Consider the following 24,851-nt stretch of genomic DNA (forward strand, 5'->3'; position numbering starts at 1 on the left):
GTGAGAGAAGATCATTTGTATGTCTCCGCTTGCAGTGCTTAAAATATTTAAACAGTTATGTACTTGAACAAAAATGCATTTCTGGGCATTAAAACAGGAACTACAGTCCAGTGATATACGAGATGCTAACATTAAATGAACGATAAAAACACTTGAAGATCCTGTTAAATCAAAATTGTGATTTTCAAGTTTGTGTCTAATGACTTTGAAGCTTAGATTTAAAAATAAATATTTAAAATAATTCTCTTATGCGCTGCATTTATTTCATCATAAATACAATAATTCAAAGGTTTACAACAGTAATATTGTAAAATATTATACAATACAATATAACATAAACCTTTTCCTCTTTTAATATATTTAAAATGTAATAATGTAAATCATTCCTGTGTGTGTGTGTATGTATATATATATATATATATATATATATATATATAGCATTATACACCATATATATATATTATATATAAGATATATATATAACAAACCATCGGGAGCGACATTTCTTTGATCTTTATTCACACCACTTGATAATGTGTACATCTCTAATGCATGAGCTCCATTAGTCATGAGCAACAACAGATAGTTATGCTGTATGGCAACAGATAGCGTTGTGTTTATTGAATAGGGCCATGAGTGGGTGCACAAACCAGCTGCTGGGATTTGTGTGGTCTCTGCCCTCAGGCCACCTCTATAAACAGCAACCACACTTCTGAATGTCACACTGTGGGTGCTCGTATCATCCAGACAATTTCTTTTGCCTTCAGTTTGCAGGTAGAGTTAAGACAGATTAATAGCTCAAATATAAAAAAATATTGCTTTTATATTTTATGATTATGATCTCCAGACGTTTTCATAAGGATGACATCTTTTAAACATGGATTGCTTGCCTTAGTTATTGGAAACAATAGAATTGTGTGTGAGTGTGTGTATATACCGTCACAAGATTGGTTGTTGTGTAAACTGATGAAAATGTCAGCCACAAGCACTGGCACTGGAAGGAAAGATTAGTTATGTGTGCTGCTTGTTAAAAATCTACAGGTTATAGCGCTGTGAATCATGCTGCTGGTTATTCTGAAGGTCTGTCAATTTAACCCGCTTTGTAAATACATGTGTGTTGGTGGTTGATGTGTTGGATTTCCCTATCTTATGAATGTCAACATCTTGAACGTGTTCATAATAGACGTACAGCACCTGTTTCATTATTGGATGCTCAGAAGAACTCTGTGTCCTGTTAGCTGAGGGATGTTCCCAGCTTTAATAATGGCTTTTCTTATAGTGACAGAACACGGTTGTTTAGGCGCGCAACATAATTATACAGGCGGCTGTTGATTCCTAACGCTGAAAAACTGATGTACCACCCGCAAATAACATACCCCTGCAGCACGCCTTTGAGACTGCGGATGTGAGACAAAATCACATTCAAAAAGATAAATAGGCTTTCTGGCACTTCGGTTTGAGATAGCCTAGTTATATTCTTAAAGGTACACTATGTAACTTATGGCCCTCTTGCGGTTAAAAAACAAAATTGCATGCATTTTGCAGAAGAACATTGTGCTTCAGTTCTGCGTGACAGTGCAGATGAATATAACCCTACACAATATATAATGCTTTACAATAAACTCTGTTAGAGAGCTACATATGGCAATTTATCTGTTCAATAAAATACCTTACTCAACTGTTGAGTAATAAAAACACCATCTCCAACATTTCAAATCCCTCAGTTCTCGCCATCTCTGAAAAGCCAAGCTAATGTTGATTCTCGAGTTCGGTCGCAGTCTCTTCTCTCGCTCGTTGTGACAACAAATCTATGCCACTTCCACACCATACACAAATCAAAGTAGCCAGAGCAACTTTTCTCTATTTACAAATAAGTGACGTATGCTCGCATTTTCCCGTGAAAACCATCCAGACAGGCCTAAAATATAAACACTAATAATAGGCTCACCATAGTGAATCAGTTTTGCAAGAAGGTTGATGATTTATTGACTTTATTGGAATTTTGTCAATTTAGGAAGTTACATAGTGTACATAAATGCAGTTTCATTTATGTACCTGGTTGCAAGTATCTGCAAAGAACTTAAAGGAACACGCCGACTTTTTGTGACTTTAGCTTATTCACCGTATCCCCCAGAGTTAGATAAGTCCATACATACACTTTTCATCTCCGTGCGTGCCGTAACTCTGTCTGACGCACCCACCGCTAGCCTAGGTTTATCCATGTCGTATCATGGTTTCCATGGATTTCAGCATTGATAAAAATGTTGATAAGAAATGTTTGTTGAGCAGAAAAGCAGCATATTAGAATGATCTCTGATGGTTACCACAAAAAAAGCAGCACAACTGTTTTCAACATTGATGATAATAAGATTAATGAGCAGCAAATCAGCATATTAGAATGATTTCTGAAGAATCATGTGACTCTGAAGACTGGAGTAATGATGCTGAAAATTCAGTTGAGCCATCATAGGAATACATTACATTTGAAAATATATTAATATAGACAACAGTTATTTGAAATTGTAATAATAATTCTGAATATCACTTTTGAAAAAATGCAGGTGAACATAATAAAAAACAGTAAAAAATCGTATTAATTATACATTATATACTTTTATAAAAATAACATTCTGCCTAAAAGGCCAGTGTATGTTTAAATCCCATTGTACAGCAGCAATGACAATGAAAACTGTGCATTTAATCTGCAGGACTACCAGGAAGCCACGCATCTGGAGCAGTTTGTGACCCGTTTCCTGTTGAAGGAGACCACTAGTCAGCTGCAGTCTCTCCAGAGCTCTCTGGAGTGTGCCATGGAGACCACAGCTGAGCAGACCCGGCAGGAGAGGCAAGTGACACAGAATACACTTTTACATTTTATTAAACATACAATTGCTACCAAACATGTCCCAACAAGGAGTTGAGTGGATATTTTCAATCATTCTCTTTGGAAGCTGAATGTCATGCTTGCACTGGGGATTGTCTGAGATAGCAGAGCAGAACAAGCGCTGAAAGCATTGAGAAATGTTCAACTTTATGCATATCCAATATTACAGTATTTTTTTCAGATTTAAAATGCCAATTGAGTGCTTCCATTGAGGCTAAACTGTAACATGATGTTAGATATGCATTCTTACAACTGTACTCATACATATGATGACTTTATTCACCATGTACTGAAAGCAATCACACACTCCAAAAATCATCAGACCCATAGCATTTTTTGTGGTATTGAGTGGATTTTTTTCTGCGCCACTGGACATGCAGAGTCCCCTCAGATTTAAACACACCGTTTCACTTTGCAACATTCATGTAGACAGCCCTTGTGCACTGACTCAAGCAAAAAGGATTCTGTGCACAGTCATCCTTGGGACTGAATTTCTAGAGCATCAACGGCATAAATTGTTAATAGACCAGGTAGAGCAGCAGACTGATGACCCAGGCTTTTGTTTTTGTGCAGAAAGGGGACACATGCCAGTTTAAACTGTCACCGAATCAACAGAACCTGTGTGTGTGTGTTTGTGTGTTGCGGTTGATTAGCAGCTCATTTTAAGCTCACAGTGTCTCTGACTCACTGCGTTTACGTGCAGAGGAGGGTCTGCTGCATGGCCCACCGTGGGGGTCAGTAGAGCGCAGAATTTAGAATGCAAAATTAGCTGTTTTGTTCCAGCACCTGGATGATTGCATGCTACAGGGCTGCGTGCCTGAGTGTGTGTGTGTGTGTGTGTGTGTGTCATAATGTGCCCACTACCTCCCCTCCCTCTCAGTATGCAGCAGCTGTGCTGTTCCACTCACCTTACGATCTCAGGAAAATTAGCTGGAGCAGCTGGCATAAAGAAATGATGGATGCTGAGGTTGGGTTTTAAAAGGAAGTTCTTCCTTTTTCTTTTTCTGTCTGTTCTTAAAAACACTCTGGCTCTGATATAGCCAGTTGCATCTTTATTAATTGGTACATTTAACTTACCTCATTATCATCTTTACAGGCGACACAGTGTGTCTAACTTAATAACTATGCGTCACTGAGATACTGAAATATGCTAATTTTATTGCAGTTATTTGTAAAACAGAGGCAATTATAGACCTTGTTTAGGTGTTGCTTCAGCCCATACTGTGTTTAGTTGTAGCTTCTATAAAAATCATATTTATATCATCCATCCATCCATCCATCCTGTATACAAAATATTTGCATGATTTGTTATCACAACATTTTTTCTTTTGTCAAATCAACTTAGATCATTTATGTGGTTCAGATAACATAATATATTGAGTTTCTGTTGATTAAAGGATAATTCCGGTATTTAACACCTTGAGTCTATATTGTAGTTTGTTTTGGATGAACAAGAGTGGTGGACAACATTTTTTTGACAATGGTTCCTCTCTCGAGTTTTTGACTATAAAAGAATTGGCCATGGACCCATTTAACATTGGAGTCAATGGGCATGTCCGAAAATGTCATTAAAACAGCCAATAATGTTCGTTTACAAAACTGTTAAACTCACCGAGTGGTTAGTGGTGTTCGTTGATGATTATAAACAATATATCGTCGCAATATATGATTCCAATCCGTTTATTTTGCTATAGTGGAACTATTTTTTCAACAATGGGATTTTACAAAATGACGAATAAAACACGACAGAAACTGTATTTCGCAATAATTTTTGGTTCTGGAACATCAACTAACATCACTAATCACTCGGTGAGTTGCACAGTTTTGAAAAATAATGTTAAAGGTTGTTTTAATGACATTTTCGGACATGCCCATTGACTCCAATGTTAAATGGGTCCATGGCCAATTCTTTTATAGTCAAAAACTCGAGAGAGGAACCATTGTCAAAAAAATGTTGTCCACCACTCTTGTTCATCCAAAACAAACTACAATATAGACTCAAGGTGTTAAATACTTTAAACCAATCTCCTATCAACTTTTTATTTATTTATTTCAATGAACTTACTTTTTTAAGTTAAGCCAACAATCATTTTTTACAGTGTTCACTTGTCTTTGTAATACAATGGGCATTGGCATTGCCAATCTCTGAGCTAAAGAATAGCTCTCTTTGGCTAGATCTCTCCATTTCTCAGTCCTCCTAAATCATTTTCAGTCAGCCTATCACCGATCTTGACGCTGATACTACAGCTGTACCAAGTCTACAGCCTCACTCACAAACCCATGGGCACACTCAAAATATCTCCACTGCACTGGCATGCCAAGTCCCCTCTGACCTTTATCTTGGTTGGATGATTTTTGACAGAACACATATTTAGGCATTTAAAGGGATAGTTCAACCGAAATGAAAACATAATTTACTCCCCCTCGTCATCACAAATCCTTTTTATCTTTCTTCCTTAGAACACAAAGGGAGATGTTAGGCAGAATGATCACGCTGCTCTTTTCCATACAATACAAGTGACCAGGGGCTGGCAAGATCCAAAAGGGTACAAACCTTGTGAAAAAGAAGTACACTTTAGCATACTTTTAAAAAGAGACCTTATTATAGAAATACTGACAGTTTTGTTTGTTTTTTGCTTACCTAAAGGGATGGTTCGGAGTAATTTCAACCTAGGGTCCTTTGCACCATGACCTCGAGCCAAACACTCCCCCAGAAACTTATTTTCCCTTGGTCGAACATTATTAAATATAATAGAGCTTATTTAGAGATATCAGCCGAATGGCTTAGGGCAGGCACTAATGGATCCGAATGTTGTATCTCGTAAATTACCCCACTAATAATACCCAGAATGGTACCAAACTTCTACCCTGGAAATCCAGAGTTCTCGCGAGAGCACAAATTGAATTTGCTCAGCGAGTAGCTCTGGTGTCGAGTAATGATGCTCATTAAATATGCCCCTCTATCTGAGCTGCACCAATCACATCGGGTTATCTGATATAGAGGCGAGCTAAACAGATGACGACAGCGCTGTGACGTTGAAGTCATTAGTAAACATTGCAAGATGGCTGTGGATGAACACCAGTTGTTTGAAACGGCTTTGGGCGCTACAATGAAAGATTTAGACTTGTCCTTTTCTCTAAAAGAGGAACAGAAGACGGCGCTCGAATCGTTCCTTTGCAAGAAGGAAGTTTTTGCTGTTTTGCCGACCGGATACGGCAAAAGTAGGCTATAATCTACCAGTTTGCTCCGCTCAAGTTCGAACCCAATGACAGACACGGGAGGCGGGGAACAGAGTAGACGTGATAAATGTGAAGTTGCAACAGAAAGAACGCCGTGGATCAGGAGGTGAGGTGAATTAATAGACTGCAATAGCCTGGACTTAAGTTGGACCCAACTTTTCAAATGTAATCAACATTTTCCTAAGTACTAGATGTGTTGGGCTATTTAACATGACATTTTAATTATATTATGCTGAAATTAACGAAATTACTCGAAAAAAAAAGATTTGTTCATTTTGCTGAACGAGATTCAAAGATCCGAGTCAGTAAAATGATCCGAACTTCCCACTACTACTCCGCTGGTTGCTACGCGTATGGAGATTAGTGATACGTCACCCCATGTATTGTTGTGATTGGTCGTAGTGTTAGCCAATTGCGTGCTGTGAGATTTTCAAATGCATGCTTGGTGCTGCCCCTCGAGCTGGCCGATTTTCATTAAGCAACACCAGACCATAGATCTTTCAGATTTTGGTCTGGATTTCCAGGCTACCAAACTTCTACAATAGTACAAATCAGTTCCCTTTCGTAGTCACTTCGAGTTACGTCGAAATGACGACGAATGGGGGTTCGCTTAGAAGCCTATCCTCTTCGAATATTAATAAAACGAGCCAATGGCAAGCAAATGCCATGGGTCTGCTGAATTTGCATAGCGTAACTCCGCCCCACAGTGTGGGTATATAAGGAAGTGAGCCGGCAACATGCAGATATGTTTTCGCTTTCGGAGCCAAGTTTATCCTTCACTCCACAAGCCATCCTGAGTATCATCTCTATTCCTCTTCGAGACGAGCTTCCCTCCAGGTGTTGGTGTGACAGCGAGTTCCAGCGAGTGCACATTCCCTGCGATCTGAGCAGTGATCTGCCAGTGTGTGTGTGTTCTCTCCCTGGTCGCTTCAGCATCTGCGGGGATTTCTCCTTCTCTCTAAAAGAGCAAAGCGCGTGGCACGTCTTTTTAAAGATGCATCGCCCGTGCCCTTCTGGTTGTGGTCACTGGCTGTCTGATTTAGATGGGCACAATCGCTGTTTTGCGTGTTTGGGCTTAGAGCACGCCAAAGCAGCGCTTGTGGATGACTCATGTTTTCATTGCGGAAACATGACCATCGCGACACTACGGTCGAGACTCAGTGATCTCGAAAGAGTGAGAGTCCCCTCATCCACACCCCGATCTACCCCCTCTAGTAATAGAGCTGGTACTTCGGCTGGTGGCCAGGGTGACCTGAGGGTGACGGTGTGGCAACAACAACCGACGATTCGTCCTCGGGCCACATCCCCCTCTCAAGTGCCGCAACCCGCGAGCCGACCAGATGATGCGCTCGATCAGTCCCGGCCAACGGTCGGCGGCGGACCGAGTGCGCCGTCTGGCGCTCCTAATGACGATGCTATGTCGATCACAGCATCACAAGGTGGGCAGGAGTCCTCGGGAGATGAGGGGTCGGCTGTGCTGCCGCCTCCGGGCGCGTCAGCATTGCCCGATCCTGATCCCGAGCTGACGGCCATGCTTTCCCGGGCAGCCGCGAGCATCGGGTTAGAGTGCAATCCGCCACCCTGCCCCGAGCGCTCGCGTCTGGACGATTGGTTTTTGGGCGCGGCCGCCGATTCACGTCGGCGTCCAACCCCAATGCCTTTCTTCCCGGATGTGCATGAGGAGGTCTCGAGGTCCTGGAAGACACCCTTGTCTTCCCGTGATCGCTCGGCGACCTCCTCCGCCTTTCCTCCTCTCGATCAGGCGGCTGTTTACGGGTACACTGGGGTGCCTATGGTTGAACGCTCTGTTGCGATGCAACTGTGTCCACAGAGTGCTTCTTCCCGTGGTGATCCTAAGCACCCCTCCAAGGCCTGTAGGTTTTCGTCGACCCTGGTGGCGAAGACCTATAGAGCTGCGGGGCAGGCAGCCGCCTCATTGCATGCCATGGCCACTCTGCAGGTCTACCAGGCCCAGATGCTCAGGGACATGCACGAGGGGAGGACTGACCCAGGGCTCTTCAATGAGCTGCGTGCCGCCACTGACCTCGCTCTCCGGGCGACGAAAGTGACCGCACGCTCCCTGGGCCAGGTGATGTCCACTAGTGTGGTCCAGGAGAGACACCTCTGGCTCAACCTGGCCGATATGAGGGACGCTGAGCGGACTCGTCTGCTTGACGCCCCCATATCCCAGGCTGGCCTCTTCGGCGGAGCGGTTGAAGATTTTGCCCAACAGTTTTCAACCGCCCAGAAGCAGACTGAGGCTATTCGTCATATTCTGCCCCGACGGCCCGCTGCTGCCTCCACCCAGCCGTCGGTTCAGACGCCTCAGCCTGCTCGCCGCCGAGGGCGCCCTCCCGCGGCTCCCGCCCCTCCCGCACGGCCCCAGCAGCAGCCTTCACCCGGGCCGCGTCGTGGAGGACGCCGCAGGCAGGCGCCCCAGCCCTCTCCAGCCCCGCGCCCCGCTAAACGCCAGGCCAAGCGGCGCTCCTGAGACGGGCTGCTCAGAGATGGCCATCAGTTCTTCTCAGGAGATGGTAGCAGGACCACTCCTTCCCCCGGTGGAGGGCCGGGGGAGAATCCTTTGTTCTCCACTCCCCGCTGCTCACCCACGGGTGGGCAGCACCCTAATGTGGTTAAAGAAAGAACTGATATCCCCATCTCTGAGCCCCCAGAAGGGAATGACAGTGCGCGCCGCCCACGGGCCCCGCCGCTCTCATCCCCTTCTGTCGCCAGACCCCTGCCAGAGCACGCCCCCGTGGAACGCTGGTCCTTCCCTGGCTCCCTCTGGCAGGACGCGGCTAATGACCGTGCCCCCACACCGGGCCGCTATGCCACCCACGTCCGGGCCGGTCATTCCGCTTCGCTGCACCCCCGCGGGGACGTCTGTCGTCCGCATGACCCCGCTGGCACAGTCCTTGGGAGCCTGGTTAGAGCTTCCCAACCTGTCCCGCTGGCTCGCGCGGACCATCAGGCTCGGCTATGCGATTCAGTTCGCACGGTCTCCTCCCCGCTTCAGGGGAGTCCGCTTCACTATGGTCGGTGGCAATGCCCCTGTCATGAGAGCGGAGGTCGCCACCCTGCTGGCGAAGGGTGCGATCGAGACTGTCCCTCCAGCCGCAATGAGGTCCGGCTTCTACAGCCCCTACTTCATTGTCCCCAAGAAAACCGGTGGGTTACGACCAATCCTGGATCTGCGCGTCTTGAACCGTTCCCTTCACAGGCTTCCGTTCAAGATGCTCACGGCCAAGCGCATTTTCGAATGTGTGCAGCCACAGGATTGGTTTGCAGCGATCGACCTGAAGGACGCCTACTTTCATGTCTCCATTCTTCCTCGACACAGGCCGTTTCTACGGTTTGCTTTCGAGGGGCAGGCATACCAGTACGCGGTCCTCCCATTCGGGCTGGCCCTGTCTCCTCGCGTCTTCACGAAGGTCGTCGAGGCAGCCCTTGTGCCGCTACGGCAACACGGGGTTCGCATCCTGAATTATCTCGACGACTGGCTAATCCTAGCTCACTCTCGGGACCAGGTTTGCGAACACAGGGACCTAGTGCTCCGGCACCTAGTCCGTCTGGGCCTTCGGGTCAACTGGGAGAAGAGCAAACTTTGCCCCGTGCAGAGGATCTCTTTTCTCGGTATGGAAATCGACTCGGTCGCCATGTGCGCGCAGCTTACGAGCGAGCGCGCGCAGTCACTGCTGACTTGCCTGAGACAAATCCAGAGCAAGAGTGCGGTTCCACTGAAACTTTTTCAGAGGCTCCTGGGGCATATGGCATCTGCAGCCGCGGTAACGCCGCTCGGATTGCTTCATATGAGACCGCTTCAGCACTGGCTTCACGATCGAGTCCCGAGGTGGGCATGGCACCAGGGCAAGCTCCGAGTACCAGTTACTCCGACCTGCCGTCAGACCTTCTCCCCGTGGACGAACCTCAGCTTTCTACGGGCCGGAGTGCCCTTAGAACGAGTTTCCAGGCATGTTGTTGTGTCAACGGATGCCTCCTCCACGGGCTGGGGTGCCATGTGCAATGGACATGCTGCCGCGGGCTCCTGGACAGGACCCCACCGCCTATGGCATGTCAATTGCCTCGAGTTGCTGGCAGTACGTCTCGCTCTGCACCGCTTCCGGGCGCTGCTCAAGAACCAGCACGTACTAGTCCGATCAGACAATACCGCGACAGTAGCGTACATCAACCGACAAGGTGGTCTACGCTCCCGCCGTATGTCGCAACTCGCCCGCCACCTCCTCTTATGGAGTCAGAAGCATCTGAGGTCGCTTCGAGCCATTTATATTCCGGGAGACCTGAACTGTGCAGCCGACGAGCTCTCACGGCTTCAGCCTCTTCCTGGAGAATGGAGACTCCATCCCCAGGCGGTCCAGCTGATTTGGGATCAGTTCGGGGACGCACAGGTAGACCTGTTTGCCTCCCACGACTCGTCCCACTGCGCCCAGTTTTACTCCCTGACCGAGGGCACGCTCGGCACGGACGCTCTGGCGCACAGCTGGCCCCGGGGCCTCCGCAAATATGCGTTTCCCCCAGTGAGCCTTCTTGCACAGACCCTGTGCAAGATCAGGGAGGACGAGGAGCAGGTCATATTGGTTGCGCCGCACTGGCCCACCCGAACCTGGTTCTCCGAACTTGTACTCCTCGCGACAGCACCTCCCTGGCCAATTCCTCTGAGGAAGGACCTCCTTTCTCAGGGACGGGGCACCCTTTGGCACCCTCGTCCCGATCTCTGGAACCTCCACGTGTGGCTCCTGGACGGGACGAGGCAGGGTTGAGTACCCTACCACCAGCGGTGGTGGCTACCATCACTTCCGCTAGAGCGTCGTCCACTAGACATGCCTACGCGTTGAAGTGGAACCTCTTCGTCTCTTGGTGCTCTTCTCACTCAGAAGACCCCAGATCATGCCCGATCAGTGTCGTGCTTTCCTTCCTGCAGGATGGGTTGGAGCGAAGGCTGTCTCCCTCCACCCTGAAAGTATATGTTGCCGCTATCGCCGCACATCACGACGCAGTTGATGGTAAGTCCGTGGGAAAGCACGACCTGGTCATCAGGTTCCTGAGAGGAGCGAGGAGACTACAGCCTCCTCGCCCTCCTCTCGTTCCCTCTTGGGACCTCTCAGTGGTACTAACTGCCCTGCAGAGTGCTCCCTTTGAGCCTCTGCAATCAGTGGAGCTTAAGTTCCTGTCAATTAAGACAGCGCTCCTGGTTGCTCTGGCCTCCATCAAGAGGGTAGGGGACCTGCACGCATTTTCTGTAGACGAAGCGTGCCTGGAATTCGGGCCGGCCTTTTCTCACGTGATCCTGAGACCCCGGCCTGGATATGTGCCCAAGGTTCCCACCACTCCCTTCCGGGACCAGGTGGTGAACCTGCAAGCGCTGCCCCTGGAGGAGGCAGACCCAGCCTTGGCATTGCTCTGTCCAGTACGCGCCCTCCGTGCTTACGTAGACAGAACGCAATGTTTCAGGACCTCAGACCAGCTCTTTGTCTGTTATGGTGGGAAGCTGAAGGGAAGGGCTCTCTCCAAGCAAAGGTTGTCTCACTGGATAGTGGACGCCATTGCTTTGGCTTACCAGCAGCAAGGTCGACCGTGCCCCCTTGGTGTGACGGCCCACTCCACCCGGAGTGTGGCCTCCTCTTGGGCTCTAGCGCATGGCGCCTCGCTAACAGACATCTGCAGAGCTGCAGGCTGGGCGACACCCAACACATTCGCCAGATTCTACAATCTCCGAGTGGAGCCAGTGTCCTCCCGAGTACTCGCTTCAACCAGCCGGTGCTAGGACCCGCTCAGGTGTCTTCGCTTGCTCGCCATTCCACTCCACGGACTGGATACGTGCGATATTCTCCTCAGGTGAGCCTGATAAGCCCTGAGTTCCTCCAGCGCTGTTGACGTCAACGCCAGAGTTATGCCTCCGGCAGCTTTCGCGTTGGCTAGGTGCCACCATGTGCATGGTTCCCCCGCTGGGCGACCCCCACGTGTGTATTTCCACTGTAAGCCTCCTTCGAGCATGTGTCTTTCCCTTGGCAAGCCAGTCTGCCACCCCTGGGGTTGAAATACTCCACCCTACGGGCTGGACACCCCAGTGTTATCCGTATGCACCCCCCTTCGGGTCATATGTGTTTTCTTAAGTCCCCCCCCTTCGGGCGGGCACTGATTGCATATTTCCACTGTGATATGCTTCCCAGTGTACCTTGGTATTCCTGTGTTAAGTAGGAGTCCTTCGTCCGTGCTAGTCTCACGACAGGGAGCTCAGACTTACGCAGGGCACTGGAAGACAGCCGAGGTGGCGTGATTGGACTGGGAACCCCATTCGTCGTCATTTCGACGTAACTCGAAGTGACTACGAAAGGGAACGTCTCGGTTACGGATGTAACCCTCGTTCCCTGAGTAGGGAACGGAGACGTTACGTCTTCCTGCCACTTCCGCTGTACCGCTGGAACAGCCTGAGTTCAGCTTGGCTCCTTCAGCGAAGAAACATATCTGCATGTTGCCGGCTCACTTCCTTATATACCCACACTGTGGGGCGGAGTTACGCTATGCAAATTCAGCAGACCCATGGCATTTGCTTGCCATTGGCTCGTTTTATTAATATTCGAAGAGGATAGGCTTCTAAGCGAACCCCCATTCGTCGTCATTTCGACGTAACGTCTCCGTTCCCTACTCAGGGAACGAGGGTTACATCCGTAACCGAGACGTTCTGTACTCATAAAACAAGGCATTGGAAAGTTTGCAAGTGCATCAGGAGTTTATTTAAATAACACTTGCCTGATGGCTTAAACATGGTTAAAGTGTACTGACACACATTTATGGTAAACTAAAACATATACCTTACTAATGTCATTTGTATTGAAACTTACATGTTCTTTAGTACATTAGTGAACACATCAAAATAAGTGTTCTTTTTTATAGCATGACAAAATATTATTAAAACATCATGATTTAAAAAGTACTTTAAGGTAAAACGGTTAATGTGACATTATTACAACGTGCACTTTTAAAAAGTGTACTTTAATTACACTTAAGTGCAGTTTTTTTTAAAATACACTTTTAATATTTGAAGTACAATACAAGTGCACATTCAGTACACATAGGCACACTCCACTTTCATAAGGAAATAGCAGTCTGTGATCATCATTTACTTTCATTATACGGAGAAAAAAGAAGTCGGGATTCTCCTTTTATATTCCATGGATGAAAGAAAGTCATGCAGGTATGATATGATATGATAAATGATGATTTTTTGAGTATACTATCCCTTTAAGGGGCTTCATAATTTTCCAAGGACAGAGCACATGTGTAACCTCTTATGTCACCATGCTTTTGTGTCACAGTTGACAGTGTTGAGTTTCATAACATTGGTGTTTTGTATGAAGTGTTTACACATTTTGAGCCTAAAGGCTTCTCATTGTGTGCTGGTCAGGAGGGATTGATTCCCACTGCGTTAGATGTGCTGAAATTGGCTAGTGGCCAGAACAAATTGAAATAGAGTGGTCCATTCTCTATTCTGTGTGAAGCGTCGAGTCAGGCTCTCTGAGGAGCAGCACCGCACACAGGGATGAAACGAGGGAGATGAGCTCAAATCTGAATCCAGACCTCACAGGAGCACTCGCCTCATTCACAGCAGCGCTGTGCTGCATTCTGTGTGCAAAGAAGACCATTACCAGCTATTAGGAAGCAGCAGTGCTGCTTGTTTTGTTTTTCACAGGGCATAATTTTCATTTACACTCTTAAAAATACAATTTCCAAAAGGGGGTGTTCAAAGCATTGCCTTAGAGAAGAACCATTTTGGTTCCCCAAAGAGAATTTTAGTGAACAGTTCCTTAAAAAAACATTTTTTTTTTCTTAGAGCTTTTTATTAATCCTGAGAATCCTTTTCCACTATAAAGAACCTTGTGCGCATTGGAAATGTTCCATGGATGTAAAAGGTTCTCCATGGATTCATAGATGCCAATAAAGAACTTTTTTGTTTAAGGGGCTGTTTACACGACACTGTTTTCAACTAAAAACGGAAAACTTTATTTGCGGTTACATTGTTACACGACAATGGCGTTTTTGGGTGCCTGAAAACGCAAACTTTTGAAAACGGGTTTCAAAGTGCAAGTTTTTGAAAACGGTCTCCGTGTAAACAACAAAAACGTGAATCTCTGAAGACGATGACGTCATGCACATGCGTGTTACATGTTCAGTCGTGTTTCATCGCCATCTAATGGCCTGGCAGCAAAATACAGCGGTTTTAGTCGTTTTTGCGGATCCGTGTGAATGGGGAACAGAACGTGGATCAATATATTGTGTTTTTTATTAATTCGGTGTTATTATGCGCAGCTGAGTGAACAACACACTCAGGCCTTCTGTTGCTTGCAAACAGACTCTTTTGAGGAGACAGTGGATTTCCATTTGTTGCCCTGGTTCCACGCGCTATGCGCGAATACACTGCAGGCTCACTCTCGCTCGTATTCTAGGTAAATCATCAACACTATCATCCCTTACATGTTTTATTTAACTAAATACATCATAATCAGCTAAAATGCTTGCGCAGATAACTTTACTTCCTGACCAAGTGCGCACCCGAGTCCGTGTTGCTTCCACGAACTCGGACCTCCTCCAGGTAGTCTCGGGTTCGGTACCCCAGTGCGCACCCGGGTCCGCATGACAGTGTTCACATTAGCGATTTTTCATGCGAACCGTGCCCTGTTCTGAACTAAACTGCCCGTGTGAATATACTTTATAGGATTTTTATAGGAATTATGATCTTTATAGTTTTATAGGAATTTATAGGAATTAAACTTTACCCTTTATAGGAGGTGACTGATCTCTAGAGAACGATTCCTTGCATTTGTCAGTTGGTTCATGCAGGTCTGTGGATGTGACTCCAGCTGAGTTTAATCACCGTGTGGCTCTAGCTGAATTTCACCTGTGTGGCTCTAGCAGATTTGCTGCTGATTTTGGTGTGCTGATGCAGTTGTGAGCCATTTTTAACCACGGAGGGTAAGCTTCCCTCAGGATGTGCGTTGTGCAACAGTGTCTTTAGGGATAATGAGCAACCAACCGAGCTTTAATTTTGACACCTGCCTGCCTCTATTTATTTCATTGTCTCAGAGTTAAAATAGGCACAGCATTTCTCTCCTGCTGAGAACTGCTGAACAGCTGATATAATTAATTTTGTATTATCATTTTTCACTCTCACAACCAAGTAGTACAATGGTATTCAGTTACAAAACATATGCCATGATTACTTTATCATAAAGTATGGGGTAATGTACAATCAGGTGGTCATTACTGCAAAATAAACTCTAACCAGATTAAGTCTTGTATCATCCATATGGGTTAATTTTGACTGCTCATTCCACTTATGGCTATATTTGATGGATGGATGGATGGATGGATGGATAGAATCCTGAAAATACTACTGGCGTAAACCATCTACAAAGCAACCCTTTCCTGTTCTGGAAGAAAGCACGGAAGAATCACACTGACTTATTTTGTTCATTTTAATTGGTAGCATGAGGAGCAAGGCAGAAAGGTCTTGCGCAATCAAAGAGGCATCAGTGTCGTAATGTTTAAGAACTGCGGTTTGATGATGGATGAAAACGTTGAAGCATCATTTGCATATGAATACACTGTTTTGCTAATGCAATTCAATTAGATGCAATGTATGAATGATATTAGCATAGGCATGTTAGCTTTTACTGCAGCAAAAAGCCCTATAATGTACGGTTACAACACAATTTTTCAAGGGAAGAATCACTATTATTATTGCTGATGGGTTTGGGATTTCAAGGAACCCATAACACTAAGCATATATTTAGGCATGTAACTATGTATTTATATTATGGACATGAATGATACTTCAAATCATGCAATTTGCTTAAGGCAGGTGTGCTATTATGGACAATAAACCAGGTCAAATAATCCCATAGATTTACTATTAATGAGGGATGTAAAAACCATCTTTGGACTCATTAAAAATCCTTCACAATATTCTTGGTGAACCGCATAACACCCCGCTAACTACCAAACCCTAGCATATGATGGGGAGTTTTACACTCTCATTTTCTTTAAAATATGTGAACATATTACATATACTTCAAACAATAGATAAATACATACATACTGTATACTACAATCAATTAACATATACTACAAGCAATAGATAGTTTTTCCTTATTTCCCCTCATTAGGGTATGAAGATAAAAAAAAAATCTACAGGATATGTTACGTTGACACCTGGGGTTTGCTGGAAACTCAAGTGAAGACCAGGAGACTTGAATATATGTTCAGCATATTAAACCTATTTTTTTGCAGTGTGGTTTGCTGGTTCGCCGTATCCATGTTATTTTCAGACGTGGGAAGTAAGCAATACGATTTAACTATAAAGATAACTATATTAGCGCCCACACCAGCGGACATTATCATTGTTTATTCTACGCACGTGCTTGTCTGTCACTTTAAATACTCAAGCTCATTACAGCAGGATGGATTCTGATTGGCTGTCATTTTTATCATTCATCAGCTGGATAAAATCGTTCTGAAAGTGATTTCAACTATATTGTTTCTCTGTTCCGTTTTCGTTATAGCTGTGGATAGTTATCGACCTTTGTGTGAACGGGCCTTATGTCCATTCTGTATCTAATGTTAGTTAACATTAAGATTAGCCTAATCTTCCAGTCTTCTAACTTCAAATAGTTACAGGCGCCTTTAACTTGTTCTGTTTCCTAAAGTTGGGTAAATAGACAATAGTTCAAAACACTCTTAAAAATAATGGTTCCAAAAGAAAACTTTCGCCACAATGCAATAATAGAACCATGTTTGGTTCCCCAAAGAACTGTTTAGCGAAAAGTTTGGTAAGAAAATTTTGTATCTAAAGAAAAAATTTCCCTTCTCTTTGCATAGAGGAACAGTCAAGCGATGTTAAGTGGGAAGTTATATCCGGGTCATGGCACCAAAACTGTTGAAAATATCTCAAGTGAAGACCAGGAATCTCACTCTTTAGCAGATTCTTTATTTGGAACATGCTGTTTGAAGCTGCAGTCATCCAGTCTAGCTATTTCTATAGGCATTCAGTGGTCTTTAGAGGTGTTGTCACAGTACTTAGGTGACGATGTTAAACAAAGCATGAGGGGAAGTTAGCAGTTGACCTGAATCATTTTATGTACATACACACAGCTTTATCTATGTCAACGTTTCTGTTATGGGATCTGTTAAAGTAGCAGTTTCTGTTCAGATTTTATATTAGAACCTCGTCCCCCCACACAAAATTCCCTCCTGAGACTAAGTCCCGCTGCATGTTCAAAATGATTATTTCAGAGGGGTTAAAATCCCAAAGTATATTTATCAGTCGGCCCAACACAATCTTATGGCAATTTGTAACCATTTTACTGAATTGGTGGCTAATTCGTATGTTTTAATACGATCTGCATACACCCCAGAGACGGGTATGTTTAGGGAGGTAAATATGTTTTCCCGTGAGATCGTGATGGTTGGCCATATGTGACACTAATGTTATAATTATTTTTGACATCCCATGCCCTGGGCAGAATAATCAGAAGCTGATAATGATACGAGCGAGTGAGAAAAAAAAAACATGTTACACATATTCACTGTGTGTTTGTGTTTGCTTTTGCACGTGTGTCTGTGTGTGCCGTCTCGATCACAGAAAGGGGCCCGTGAAGCCAGAGGTTCTGCCCATTCAGTGGTCAGGAAGGAGATCTAATCGAAGACTTCAAAGGAATAACAGCTTGTCTCCAAACAACCCACTTCTGAACCTTGTCAATTCAGGTGATTATTCTCAGCATCAGTGCTCTGGAGGAAGAAAAGGGCACATACGCACACCCGAAGGGCATCCAGCTGAGAGCAGATCTGGAAGGAAGTTTAGGTAGGAGGGAGTGTGAGGAAAAACTATCGGTGAGACCCAAGAGAAAGAATATAGATTATAGTCTACCTTTTAAAGGGAACCAAATTATTATAGTAATATGGATATTTTATGGGTTTTTCTCTCCTTTTTTCCAATTTATTTGGTAGGGCTTTTAATTTTGACATATCAAATACACAATTTAGAATAGTATATATCAGGTGAAAAGCATCTTTAATTGTGCTCATTCCTCATGCAAAAAAATTAATAAGTAGATATTTGATTCCAATAAGTTGAAATAAGTTCATTTGATTCCAATTCAATTATATTCAGTCAGAGCAAATGCCTCCTAGAGACATATGGGAGTGAAAAAAAGCAAGAGAGAAAGAGAGCTGTATTTGTGTGATGAAATGTGTGTTTCTGCAGGTCTGTATGAAGAGGACAACCAGTGGATAACTCAGATCAACAGACTGCAAAAGCTGATCGACCGTCTCGAGAAAAAGGCAACAGGCTACACATATGATCTCTCATTATTGTGCTAAATCTCTATCTGTCATCACTCTTCTTAATTCTTCTATTGAGGCTAAATCTCACAAATCCCACAACTATTTCACCCAAAATGCAAGAGAAAGCATTAATAAACGCATGCACGCACGCACACACACACACACACACACGCACACATAGCCTATCATTTACATTGCAAAGTGTACATCTTGGTAGTATTTACTTTTTTTAATTTATGCTGATTTAAATAAAACAAAGATTATTGCATTACAGTAATGAAAATCTAACCATTGAGAATAATGGGAATCGCAAAAGAACAAATTACAATAATAATAAAGAACTACCCATGTACTATGGTAATAAAAAGATTATTTTGTTTTGCATTGAAAACAGCTTTTTTTGCATTATTAGTAATGAGAATTAGATTATGCCACATTACTTTGATGAGTGTGAGATTTTGTTGCATTACAGTGACAAGAATTTGGGGGGGAAATTTCCTTGTCATGCAATTTCTTTTGACTTTGAGGTGAAATTTCATCTTAGCATGTCGTCATGAGATTCAAAAACTAGCTTGTTTGTAAATTCATAGGAACTGCGTTTGGAGCCTGTGGAAGAAGAGGTGTTGGAGAGCACCACCAAATCAGTAAGTAATTTATGATCACCCTATCTATTACCATATTCCCTGAAAACCATTCACACGGTGACCACAGACACCTGTCGTCTAGGAAACAGTGAAAACTAGTTCCAAGTTATTGCTTTTCTCTGTCTATCACTCTTCCTCTCTCATTTGGCTCTGCCATCTTTTTTTGCGCAGTGTTTTTCAGAGAGCTTTTCTCTCAGGCTCACAAGATGTTGTTGTCAGACATTAAATAGGTGGTTTGTGTGTCTGTGATTCTGTGTTTGTGAAAGAGTGGCACCCGGACCCCTGTGGAGACGAGCTGTAAACACAGTAATGCGCGGGTGCCGATAGAGGCACAATACAACATTATATTGGACATGCTGAAGCATGAAATTACACACAAGTGCGTAGTTTCTTTTTTAAAATAACACTCCCATCCTATAACATGACTCTTAAGAGCAACTCGCAGACATCCTTTTCACAAGCAAATGGGTGATCTTTCTGGGATTTCAAGCAGTCGGTTTATAATGAGCGATATTTCAAGTCTGAATCATTGCATTTGTTATGTAGTCACGTTCTAATACACCCAAATGAGAAATCATTTATTTCTCTAATATCTATGAAACTCTATTTCATGGTTAAAGTTAAATAGCCTCTCATTAATTTGTTATTTGCCAGACTGACATTCACTAGCACAAACTGTATGCATGGAATAACAATTTCAGCATTGCTAATGCATCCGTATCATTTCATCGCTTTGTTCATGCTCATTTAGCATTCAAGTCTTACTTCAGCTGTTTTTTATGTTCATATGTTCAAAGACCTCCTTGATTTGAGGATACTTATAAAGGACACACTTCGTACTTGACATAACATTAATTTGTTGCAGATAATTATGGGAATAGTTTATTTCCCTATTTCTGTGTATAAAGATAGTTTGTGAAAGATGGGAAATGGCAATAGCAAAAGCACAGAGCCAGTGAAGAGGTCACTGTTTGCTACAGGGTGCGAACTCTCACTTACTGTTCCCTTCAGCCACCTGTCAACAACCTATTTTATAAAAAGCAGCAGCACGACTTCATGGCTTTACCTGACGCTCAATGAGTCACAGCACCATCGGTGAACATGTTAGCCTTCCCGCTTGTTTGATCCTCCAGTTTTTGGACCCCCTAATTTTGGAATATCGTTGATCTCTTGTCTGTGACTTAGAAAGCCATGTAAATCATGATTCCCACAAAAACAAACTATTTTCAACATTGCTAACAATAATAATAAATGTTTCTTGAGCAGCAAATCAGCATATTGGAATGATTTCTGAAGGATCATGTGACACACTGAAGGCTGGAGTAATGATGCTGAAAATCCAGCTTTGCTATCACAGGAATTCCATTGAAAACATTTTAAAATATATTAAAACAGAAAACAGTTATTTTCAATTGCAATAATATTTCACTGTATAACTATTTTTATTGTGTTTTTAATCCAATAAATGCAGCCTTAGTGAGCATAAGCGACTTCTTTCAAAAACAATGCAAATCTTACCATCCTTACTGATATTTTTAATAATAATTTTATAATATTTCTCCTGCAGTGCTTCTCAACCCTCTTATCTTGTCTTTTTGGACTAATTTTTTGTGTTTGAAAGGGAATATTTCATAAATAATCAGTCAGAATAACATCTTAAATCAGGGTTTCATGTACTGCAAGAGAAAACTGATCCAGGAGCAGTTTCGCACACTTTTATAAATATCCCATGGTCTGAATCCTATATGAGGCATCTTTTCTGACCGCTGTTCTCTGATGACCTTCCTCCCAGCACATCCTGATCGTGCAGAGGCAGCTGTCCGTGCTGGAGGAGGACGTGGAGGAGTTTCGTTTGGCTCTCAGGCAGTACACTGAGAGTGCCAGCGCCCAGACCGGCTGCCTCCAGTGAGTACACACTGCCACTGCATCTGGGTTAATGTCTGTTGCATTTATACGGCTTTCTTTGTGAGTCAGTCTAGGCCAGTTCTTCAAATTAGGCAAATCAAGCAATTGGTATTTATATCCATGTGTTTAAATTCGATGAATCCGTTATTTCAGTTTCTGGGTTTGTGGAGAACTGTGGATCTAGTTGTGTTCTCCATGATGGGTTTCTAGGAAAACCGTGATACCTGTAATTCAATCATGACAACTTTCAGAATAGACTTAAAGGAACACGCGAACACAAGTTTTGTGACTTTAGCTTATTCATCGTATCCCCCAGAGTTAGATAAGTCCATACATACCCTTTTCATCTCCGTGCGTGCCGTAACTCTGTCTGACGCACCCACCGCTAGCCTAGCTTAGCACAAAGACTGGAGGTAAACGGCTCCAGCTAGCAAACTGCTCCCAATAAGTGACAAAATAACGGCAACATTTTCCTATTTACATGTTGTGATTTGTATAGTCACAGCGTGTACAAATAACAAGGTCACATGAGACACAGCCATCTTCTAACCGTATACATACTGGGAACTATATTTTCAGAAGGCGAAGCACTGCTACTTCTGCGGAGTGATTTGCTCGCAGCGCCTGAGAAGCCCCGTGGTGAGGAGCAGAGAGTTCGCTCAGAGTGTTGCGCTAATCACTCCGCCCAAGTAGCAGTGCTTCGCCTTCTGAGAATATAGTTCCCAAATAGTTGGTGTGTTCCCTTAAACAACATTTTATGGATAAGAATAAAATGTACATAGGCTTTGTTTCGGTGAACTAGATCTTCTACGCTGCTGTTGCCGTAACATGCACATAAATTTAGGGAATAGGATAATTGCTGCTGCAAGGACAGTAGGGAGAATCAGATCTAGGCAGGTGGTGCTGGGGAAGGAGGGGGGCTTGGAAATTCCTATGGCACGCTGCACCTATAGTTAAACCAGTTCGGGATTGAAATAAAGAGGTTACATTGAACAAAAAGATTGAATAGTCACGCAGCTGGATTTAGGAGAACCAATTTGCTGTGCGGAAGAGTTTCATGACTAAACTATGTATTTATTTCCATTAAAATCCAATTGAAATATTTAAGCTACAACATCCAGTTTCTCACGTGTCATAGCCTGCGTAACATCAGCAAGCTTGTGGTCCGTGAATGAATTGCAGCTTGCTGCGAGCATGTGGCCGTGTGTTTATAAGCCCTCAGTCCAGGTTTGACTTTTAACTAAATGTCAGTGATCACGTCAGGTAGCAGTAGATTTCTCTGGAACATTCTCCAAAAATAAGTGAACCCCTTGTCAGGTTTATTCATGAGTTTTTTTTTCTAATTGGCTAATTAACATTGGGAATGGCTTGGATGAAGTGTTCTACTTTAGCTTATTAGATAATTGACTTGCTTCAAGCTCGTCTGTTCAAACGACTCACTGACAACCTTTCACGCCAAGAACATTGAATGAAGGATTTGATGACTTACCAATATTCTCATTATTTTTAATGAAGGGAACGGTTCATCCAAAAATTATAATTCTGTCATCATTTAATCACCCTCGTTTTTTATAAACCCGTATGAACTTTTTCCTTCTGTGGAACAGAAAATGAGATGTTTTGTAGAATGTTCAAGCTGCTATTTTCCATTCGAAAGGGAATGTGGGCTAGGTTTGTCAAGTTCAAAAAACATGAAAGTATCAAATGTTATTTTTTTATTTTTGCACTTGTAGTGACCTTCAAATCTTAATAGTGAATTTAAAAACTTGGAAATGTATTTTGAAATAAAATGCCATTTAAGTGTAATTAAAGAGAGTACACTATTAATACACTTAAAGTGCGCTTTGAAATAAAGTAAAAATTTTACCTAAAACTTTTAAATCATTATGTTTGAATGATCTTTGTCTTGCTTTAAAGTACACTTATTTTGATGTATTGACTAACATACTAAAGCACATGTAAAGTACTTGATTGTAATTTGTATTGCAGTATGTTATTCAATATTACATTTAAAGTTATATATTTTAAATGTACTAAATTGCAACTTTCTTATCACAAATGTGTAATGACAAACATATTTAAACACACAACATACCAAGATAATTGACATATAAAAAATTAGGGCTGTAAACGATTAATCGCGACTAATCGCATCAAACAAAAGTTTGTGTTTACATAATATATGTTTATGTATTGTGTATAATTATTTTGTATATATAAATACACACACATGCATGTATATATTTAAAGTCCCTGTAAAGTCAAAATTAAGTATGTGTTCTGAGTTTGTCATATCACAGAAAAATGTGTTATTAGCCACCCAGCCAAATTTGAATGATAAAAAATGCCGGCAGGTACATAAAATAAGCTATCAAAATCTTGAAAAAATGAACAGTGGTCTCTGCTCTCAAACGCTGGGGGCGTGTCCGCCGGCTGCGCTGAAACCACGCCCACTCGCGGGAAAGCTGCCGTCGCCACACTCAACTGTCACAGTTTATTAGGTTTATAATTATAACATGAAAAAAATAAAATAACTGATAGCATGTAAAATGGTGGTAGCCTAGTTAGTATATGAACGGTACACCCCCTAAGCTCACAGAAATGGTGTTATTTATATATAAAATAGTTCTATTTATATATAATATAAATTATATAAAAATATATATGCAGTATATAAATGTAAATATTTCTCAAATATATACATGCATGTGTGTGTATTTATATATACAAAATAATTATACACAATACACACACATATATTATGTAAACACAAACTTTTATTTTGGATGCGATTAATCGCGATCATTTACAGCCCTATTAAAAATACATAAATGCTTGTCAGTACATTCGGCAGTACACTTTAACCATTTTTCAAAAACAGTAGAAGTTTATGAAATGACCAGTGATTGTAATCCTACACTGGCTCTGCTCTCTTGGCAGCGTTGCAGTTCAGCGGCTTGCCAATGAATCCCGCTTCATACTGTACGAGTTCTGGGAGCAAAGCAACGTGTGGAAGAAGTAAGTCACTCTCTCATTTTCACTGATTCAAACCACTTTTCATAATACAATCCTAAAAATTCCTTAATGCAATCAATAGTAAAAAAAAAAATTCAACTTGTAATATAACTGCCTGAAAAGCGTTTTTGTTTTCTATTTATAGTCATCTGCAAACCAATTACAGTAAAACCTTTCAGAGAGGCAATGTGGATTTCTTAGAGACGCCAGAAATGATGACGACAATGCTGGTTCCAGGTGAATTGCATACAAATTATCTCTTAATATGATATAATATAATATAATAAAATATAATATAATAAAGTTTTTTTTCTTTCTACAGCGTCATGGTGGGTCCTCAACAACAACTAAGATTTGTCGACACCAGACATAATGAGAACCTCACAAGCCAAGACTGTCATCAGGAAGTGAGCACTTGCATTCATATTTGCTGTATAGTCATAGTGACTAGCACTTGCTTTATGTTGTTACATTATTAGCTCTATATGAGTAGTATACTGTAAACTGTAGATAATAACAAATAAAGCAATGAGATCTTTGTATTTATGATAGCACTCCAATCCCATCAGAGTTGCATAAGCTGTGTTCATCTGTGACACTACAGTGATGTGTGCTGTCAGTCTGTCCGTCTCCTCACGTAGTGATGTCACTGTTCCCGAACACATCAGAGTCCCCGACACGGACGTTTCTTATGTAGTTCGTCAGCTTTGAATAAAAATATGAAATCAATGTGACCAACCACAATTTCCGTCTTAAGTTTTGCCAAGTGAAGGTAGTATCAAGTGGTTAATAAAGTTTCTAAGCTG

The 24,851-nt window shown here is 42.9% G+C and overlaps 1 protein-coding gene across 1 annotated transcript in view; it reads left to right on the plus strand.

Annotated features, from left to right (window-relative positions):
- The window catches only part of necab1 (N-terminal EF-hand calcium binding protein 1), a 34,005-nt gene extending 9,154 nt beyond the window's left edge, over positions 1-24,851 (plus strand). Inside the window, exons 6-13 of the mRNA XM_079591940.1 lie at positions 2,709-2,845; positions 17,781-17,902; positions 18,402-18,478; positions 19,072-19,125; positions 20,918-21,030; positions 23,971-24,048; positions 24,191-24,282; positions 24,368-24,851. Of these exons, the coding sequence (XP_079448066.1) occupies positions 2,709-2,845; positions 17,781-17,902; positions 18,402-18,478; positions 19,072-19,125; positions 20,918-21,030; positions 23,971-24,048; positions 24,191-24,282; positions 24,368-24,396 (702 nt within the window). The 3' untranslated portion in view covers positions 24,397-24,851. The remainder of the gene's footprint in view (positions 1-2,708; positions 2,846-17,780; positions 17,903-18,401; positions 18,479-19,071; positions 19,126-20,917; positions 21,031-23,970; positions 24,049-24,190; positions 24,283-24,367) is intronic.

The sequence above is a fragment of the Phoxinus phoxinus genome (genome assembly GCF_949152265.1).
Source record: "Phoxinus phoxinus genome assembly, chromosome: 19".
Taxonomy (NCBI): domain Eukaryota; kingdom Metazoa; phylum Chordata; class Actinopteri; order Cypriniformes; family Leuciscidae; genus Phoxinus; species Phoxinus phoxinus.